The 8,169-nt window shown below is 36.3% G+C and overlaps 1 protein-coding gene across 1 annotated transcript; it reads left to right on the top strand.

Moving 5' to 3' along the window:
- Positions 1-55: 55 nt before the first annotated feature.
- On the top strand, positions 56-1,789 carry LOC111375714 (protein GPR107-like). The gene has a single exon (XM_022998580.1). It carries the CDS (start codon positions 80-82, stop codon positions 1,544-1,546), a length of 1,467 nt encoding a protein of 488 aa, XP_022854348.1. The 5' UTR covers positions 56-79; the 3' UTR covers positions 1,547-1,789.
- Positions 1,790-8,169: the final 6,380 nt, after the last annotated feature.

Below are 8,169 nucleotides of genomic sequence, written 5' to 3'. Positions count from 1 at the left end.
GGCCCTGTGCACACCCTGTGCACAGGGCCCTGTGCAAGGAGGATTACCCTTAGATTTATCCTTTGAAAAATGAAGGTAGATGTGTTGGAAAAGTCGCAGTTTCCTGGCAGCTTCCTATAACAAGAAGCATAATAATAATAAACTGATAGCCTCTCAATTCTCAGTATTTTCCCCTGAATCAAATTGGTTCGACGGTGAATTGATAAACCCTAGTCGAATAATGTCATCCTCTTTTCCTCTCCTCTTCTCGATTCTTCTCTGTATCACTTCAACTGCAGTCGGTGAGATCCGTTACTCCGAGATCCGATCCGATGGTCGGCCGATTATCCCCTTCGACGAGTTCGGCTTCACCCACCGAGGCCAGCTTGAGCTCAACGTTACCCAACTCACCCTCGCAGGCCCCAATTCCGATCTCTCCACCCTAGACCTATCCAAAGTCGGATTCTTCCTCTGTACCCAGGACGCCTGGATCCACGTACTACAGCAAATTGAAGACGGCGAGATCACCTGCACTCTGAAATCCGAATCCATCGACAAGGTCTTCACCTTCGATCGTCTCCCAGACCCCAACACAAAAAGCTTCAATTTCTTGTACCCGGAATCCAATGCCGATCAGTACTCACTTGTATTCGCCAATTGCCTTCCTCAACTCAAGGTCTCTATGAACGTTCGCTCCGCCATGTACAACCTGGAAAACGGCAAGTCTAATCGCCGGGATTATCTTAGCGCTGGAAAGACAATTTTACCACGGGTTTATTTCTTGTTTTTTATTGTATATTTTGTGCTCGCTGCTGTCTGGATTAATATTTTGTACAGGAAGAGATCGACTGCCTTTAGAATTCATTTCTTTATGCTTGCCGTTGTGATCTTGAAAGCCTTCAATTTACTGTGTGAGGCGGAGGATAAGTCTTATATCAAGCGAACTGGATCAGCTCATGGCTGGGATGTGTTATTTTACATATTTAGCTTCTTGAAGGGGATTACTTTGTTCACTTTGATTGTGTTGATTGGGACTGGATGGTCGATCCTTAAGCCGTATTTGCAGGATAAAGAAAAGAAGGTTTTAATTATTGTGATCCCACTTCAGGTGGTTGCCAATATAGCTCAAGTTGTCATTGATGAGACTGGACCATATGGTCAAGATTGGATGACATGGAAACAGGTGTTCCTGCTTGTTGATGTTGTTTGCTGTTGTGCAGTGCTTTTCCCGATCGTTTGGTCAATCAAGAACTTGCGGGAAGCGGCAAGGACTGATGGAAAAGCTGCAGTGAACTTGATGAAATTGACTTTGTTTAGACACTACTACATTGTTGTGATATGCTACATTTACTTTACAAGGGTTGTGGTTTATGCATTGGAGACAATTACTTCTTATAAGTATCTTTGGACTAGTGTGGTGGCAGGGGAGTTGGCTACACTGGCATTTTATGTGTTCACAGGGTACAAATTCAAGCCGGAGGCACACAATCCATATTTCGTGATCGATGATGAAGAGGAGGAGGCTGCAGCTGAGCAGTTGAAGTTGGAAGATGAGTTTGAACTGTGATCTGCCAATGTTGTGAGAATATCATATTTGCATGATCAAATTGGAGAAGATTGATGTAGATGTTGGTCATTTTAAACAAGTTGTCTAGTTATATGTGGCTAAATTTTCTGTGCATGTGTTACTTGAGTTAGTCGTGCAATTTTATAGACTTTAATATCCATTCGTGAATTTTGATGAACATAGCATATTTTTGTGAAAATGGAAAATAATGTCTATGAGGTTAAGATCTTGTGGCTTAGTTTATTCATATGGTTTTTATCTGGTTGTGATTCAGATTGATGAATAACTTAGTGGTGTCAAAATGTTTTGTATGTGCAAATGCATGATAGCAAGGTGGGAGTGAATGCACAGATTTGTTTGTGAGAGGAAAGGAAAAATTGTAGCTTGGTAAGGCGCCTACTCCCATTGTTGTTGGTTTAGGTGTAAAAACCCTTAATCTGTAATTATCTGGTATCTTCAGTGGGGCGGGCGCACCAACCACACCTCGGCAGGTGGACCACACACCTCGAGGGAGTGTGATGGGCCACCCGTCGAGGTGGCGCACCTTGATAGGGTGGTTGCACTGTCGCTGAAATTTCTCTTGTGCAATGAATAGCCATGAAGGTTGCGGGTTGCCTATGTATGTTGGCATTTCAAGTTTTAGTCGACTCTAGCTGTTTTAGTATTATGAGCTCATGACTGCTTGATTTATGTTCTCGTTTTGCTTTGTTTTGTTTTGTTTTTGTTTGTAGAACAGATAATAGAGGGATGACCTTGTGATCTGTCTGATGCATTTTAAGAAACAAAATGGCATTAACCTGTTGTTGCGCTTGTTCTTAGGCTGACTGGCATCTTTCTTTTGGTTTTTTGAATTGGCCTTGTGATGTATTCCATTCTTTATTGAATTAAATATTTCAACACTCGCCCAACTTTGGGCGTGGTCACCGGGTTACTCATTGAATTTCAGAATACTTCTCATTGGTCACTCAACTTTATGACGTTGCATTTCAACACCCACCCAACTTTGAACGTGATCACGGGTTACTTAGTGAACTTTAGAATGCTTCCTATTGATCATTCAACTTTAGGGCATTACATTTCAACACTCACCCAACTTTGGATGTGGTCACGAGGTACTCATCGAACTTCATAATGTTTTCCATTGATCACTCAACTTAATAAATAACAAAAAAAAAAAAAAAAAATGATTAAAAAGTAAGTAATTAATTGCAATCATAGTCTTAAATCTTTCAAAATATTACAGATAAATCCTAAATTCTCCATTACCGCCACTTTCACAACCCCACCAAGCCACCACTTATAGATCCATATAGCACCACCTATCGGACTCCACCCCCACCAGCCTCGCCTCACTATCTTCAATATCCTCCTCCATAGTATTGGTCACCAGTCTGTCCAAAACCACCACATTTACAGTGGTGGAGTCCGGTGGGCATGGTGGCCAAAAGGTGGTATTATGTTGATTTATAGTTGGCAGCTTGATAGGTTATGAAAGTGGTGGTAAAATAGATTTTCAAATAGTGAAATTTTGGAGAATGTATCATTGAAAAACAGAAAAAAAAAAATATATATATATATATATATTAAATTTCGAGGTAATATTATTTTATTAAGAGACTGTGTTGAAAATAAGTTTGGAGAAAAATGCATTATTAAAAAATAGAGCTCAAACAAAGGCTAATAGAATGGTATATTGATTCAACATATCAATTTATGTTCTATACTTAGGACTAAATTAACTATGTAGAAATTCTTTTTTATTCACGAGGATATTTTAGATATATTAACTTTATTTTAAATGAAGCATTACTCGGAAAAGTAGTCAGAAGTAAATATCAATAGTCAATTGTGCTACATATACATCACAGTTTTACAGATTTGATTGAATCAAAATTTCAGTAAACAAATTTAAAAAAAATAAAAAAATTCACCCACTTTCTTTTTATCTTCTCTTCAAATTGTAAAAGAATCAATAAATAGTGATATATAACAATAATTTTTCTTGAACAGTGGTGTGATTTTTCAAAGAAACACGGAGTTTGTAGAATAATTCAATTCTAGTGAAATGAATCAAAATGAGATATATATATTAAAAGTGAAAATTATATGAACTAAGTGTTTTCAAGATCTCAATTCATATTTATGAATTATAAATTTTTGGGTAATTAGTACAAAACGTCCCTACCTTTCGTTGTTTTTGTGGAAAACGTCCAGAACTTTAGTTTTTTGACGGATTACACCCTTACCTTTACATTTTTTTGCGCAAAACGTTCTTCTGTCAACTCTCCGTTAAATCAAAAGATAATTAGCACAAAATGTCCCTACCTTTCAATATTATTGTGCAAAACGTCTCTACCTTTCATTTTTTAGCATAATTAGCACAAAAGGTCTCTACATTTCAATATTATTGTGCAAAGCGTCCCTACCTTTCATTTTTAGCATTTTCACCCCCACCTTTCACCTTTCATTGCTCATTTTCATCCATTTTTTTAATAAAATGACGATTTTACCCTCCTATTCAAATAAAACAAAAAGAAAAGAAAAAGTAAGTAATTAATTGCAATCATAGTCTTAAATCTTTCAAAATATTACAGATAAATCCTAAATTCTCCATTACCGCCACTTTCACAACCCCACCAAGCCACCACTTATAGATCCATATAGCACCACCTTTCGGACTCCACCACCACCAGCCTCGCCTCACTATCTTCAATATCCTCCTCCATAGTATTGGTCACCAGTCTGTCCAAAACCACCACATTTACAGTGGTGGAGTCCGGTGGGCATGGTGGCCAAAAGGTGGTATTATGTTGATTTATAGTTGGCAGCTTGATAGGTTATGAAAGTGGTGGTAGTTGAGAATTTATGATTTCTTTGTAATTTTTTAAAGATTTAAGGACTATGATTGCAGTTAGTAATTCATCTTTTCTTTTTGTTTTATTTGAATAGGAGGGTAAAATCGTCATTTTATTAAAAAAAAAAGATGAAAATGACCTTTTTCGCAATGAAAGGTAAAAGGTCGAGGTGAAAATTTTAAAAAATGAAAGGTAGGAACGTTTTGCACAATAATATTGAAAGGTGGGGATCTTTTGTGCTAATTATGCCAAAAATGAAAGATATGGACGCTTAGCACAACAATATTGAAAGGTAGGGACCTTTTGTGCTAATTACCTTTTGATTTAATGAAGCATTTTAACGAAAAGTTGACAGAAAGACGTTTTGCACAAAAAAAGGTAAAGGTGATGGTGTAATCCGTAAAAAAAGAAAGGTAGGGACGTTTTCCACAAAAATATCGAAAGGTAGGGACATTTTGTGCTAATTACCCTAAATTTTTCTTTAAAAAATAAGTTATGATTAAAATCGTAAATATCAATGATAATAATATAAAAATTATTTTGCATATCAACTCCACTGCCATTTATCTTATACTAGCCCCTGTTTGGCCCCCATTTATTGAAAATGAAAATGAGAGGAATAGTGTTGTTTTGAAAAATGAATTGTTTAAAAAAAAAAAAGAAAAAAAAATTATTTACGTATAATATTATTTTATGAAAGATTGTGTAGTTAAAAATTAGAGAAAAAATGAAATATAATGAAATGAAATTTAATATTTTTCAATCTGTTTTCTCTTCATACAGCCATAGTCGACCCCTTTCCCTTTCCCAATCTTCTCTTCTCTCTCTACACAACAATTGAGCGATGGTGATAAGCGCAATCAAAAGATGGCAACAAGTGCTACCTACAGAGTGACGAGACAAGCGTCGCTCAGCCCTCTGTATGACGATACAAGAGAGAAGCGGCTATGGGTGGTGTTGCTTGCTGTAAGAAACCAAATGAGAGTCTTTGCGCCACCATACATGAGATTGTCACTGGTTCACCCGTGATCGAGATTTGCTTCGCATCGTGGCCGGGATTTGTAGTGTGCAGTGGTGTGGGTTTTTTGGGTATGTTTTCAATTGGTGGGTAGGAGTTGTGGCGGCGGCGACGGAGGAGGTTATGTTAGATTTGGTGTTGGTTGTGGTTCGTTGGTGGTGGATCTTGTTATTAGTGGTGGTGGTTTTGAATTTCAAAATAGTAGTTTGTCGGAGGTGGCAGTGTTGGTTTGTTCCGGGAGGTGTTGTGGTGGGTTGTGTGTGGTGGTATTGTGGTTGACACGACGATGATGGCGATAATTATGGTTATTGTTGATACAGACGGTGGTGGTAGTACCCAATGGTAGATTTGGGGATTTTTTTGGTGTTGTGATTGTGGTTGTGGAGTGGTGTTGGTGGTGGTGTTTGAGATGGTAATTTTGTTGCTGGGAGATGGTGGTTTTGGTTTCGACGGCGATATAGCTAGTAAGGTGATGGTTGCAAGTGTTACTATTGGTGACAATTGATTTGATTGTTTGTAATCAATAAATTAATTAACGTGTGATCCATAAAATAGATAAATTGTGACCAATAAATAATATGACCTAAAAATTTGTAACCTAAAAATAATTTGTGATCAATTAATTTGATTTTTTGTGATCATGAAATAAGTTGTAACTTATAAAAATTGTGATTTATGATCAATGGATAATATGTGTTATTAATTTCATAAATTTGTAACGATAAAATAATTTGACCGATAATTTTTTAATTGTGACCAAGAAATTATTTGTAATCAGTTAAATCAATAATTTGTGATCAAATTATATAAAATTGTGACATTATATTTAATTTATAAAATATATTTTTATTTAACTATTTCAGAAATCAAATTAAATAAATATCTGATTTTTTAAAATTTTAAACTCTTATTAAGGATTTTTTCCCGAATTAAGATGACTAGAAAATTTCACAAAGCTAAGCGTAAGCCCATGAATGTGGACAGTTGTTGGTTCCCAACCAGTGGGCCTAAAAGCATTACAATTCTCGATGCTAATGATAGCAACGGTGTGAAGATTCAGGATAGACCCGAGGACCCAGATCTTGAATTGCACAAAAGAAACTCTCAACCCAAGCCAAACCCGGTTTAATTGTCACTTCCTTTTTACTGTATGAAAAGAAAGAAAAGTCAAAGCCAAACTTTATCGACTTGTCTATTGTGTTCATACCACCTAAGAAATACAAATTTAGGATCTGTTCGATAGTGATTATGAGAATTGATATTTTGACCATTAAAGAAAAAAGTAGATCATACTTGTGAGAAAATAAGTAAAAAATAACAACTGAAATAGTGAAATAACGGTTAAAAAATTGATTTTTTTGGGTGAAAAATTGCTACCAAATGCGGGCTTAATTTTGACAAGTACAACTGAGAAATGGGCAATCTCAAAACTCATTTTTCGACCTCAAATCGATATGCTTACAAGGGAGCTTAACTTTTGATGCCGAGGTAACAAAGACAACAAGGCAATTGATCAATGGCCTTGCTGGAATCAGCAATAAGTCCTCTGTCTCCATATTGAACAACAAGTACTTTTCACCTTCTGTTACTCTATCAATGTTTGGTAGGAATGAGATTGATGAAGATTGTGAAGGCTCACATATGGGAATCAATAGGATGAATGAATCAAATAAAGATGGACCAAATGATAATGAAATGTTAAATACTCAGTGGCAAAATCCTGTTTCTTGGATGAACGCACCACCGGGTGGACTAATAGGTGAAGCCTTGTGTCTTGAGAATGCTAATACTACCAAAAGGGATTCAAGTTCACCCACCCCTAATGGACATGGCTATAGAAATAGTAGTAGCAACTGTAGTAAAAGGTATTGTTAGGATGTCAGCCATGCACTCAATTTCAAATAGACAAATTGCTATGAATTTGGTTGTTAAAAATCAAAACCTTAAAAAAAAATAAAAAAGGAAGGGGCCATGCGATATGCCGAGACCAAATGGTCTCGACATGGATGAACCATACAACCGCATGGATTTGTGTACGGTACAAATTTTTAACATTTTTTACCGTTTTTGGCCATTACAAATTTGAAATTTGTGACTTTCCAATTCAATTTTTAGCACCATTTTGTGCTTTTGGTCGAAGGCTATATATAAGAGAGCCATGTTCAAGGAAAAATTGTTAGGAAAATATCTTGCAATCCATACTTTGTTCCAAAAACAATCAAGTCTCAGTTTACATTCATATTCATTCTATCTTTGTGTTTTTCAAGTTTTGAAGAATTTCACTTTGTGCTTTGGTGAAATTCTTTATAAGGCTTGTTACATTCCTTCAAACCATTTGTCGGAATACCCTTAAGCATCTCATAAATATCGAAGAGAGAACAAATAACGTTTGAGGACAGCGATTCCTCATTCAAGCCTTCATATTCGTTGTTACAATTTTCTAGTTTTGTTCCTATTATTGTCATACTACTTGTGAATTTCCTTTTTGTTTCTTCTCATCCCTCCAATTTTTACAACATTCTCAAACGTTATTTATTGTGATGGAGAGCGAGACTACAATGGCAATCATAAAACTCATGAACTAAGATTTGGTGTGGTTGGATCGATTCGATGGCACTAACTTTACCCGGTAGCAAGACAAGTTGAAATTTCTCCTTACTGCATTGAAGGTCTTCTATATTTTGGATCCAGATTTGGCGTCGTTACCGAAACCTGTGAATGGAGAGATCCAAGCAATCAAGGATGAAAAG

Source organism: Olea europaea, unplaced genomic scaffold (assembly GCF_002742605.1).
Source record: "Olea europaea var. sylvestris unplaced genomic scaffold, O_europaea_v1 scaffold1406, whole genome shotgun sequence".
In the NCBI taxonomy this organism is placed as follows: Eukaryota; Viridiplantae; Streptophyta; class Magnoliopsida; order Lamiales; family Oleaceae; genus Olea; species Olea europaea.
The sequence above is the reverse complement of the archived record's forward strand: the minus strand, read 5'-3'. Positions and strand labels throughout refer to the sequence as shown.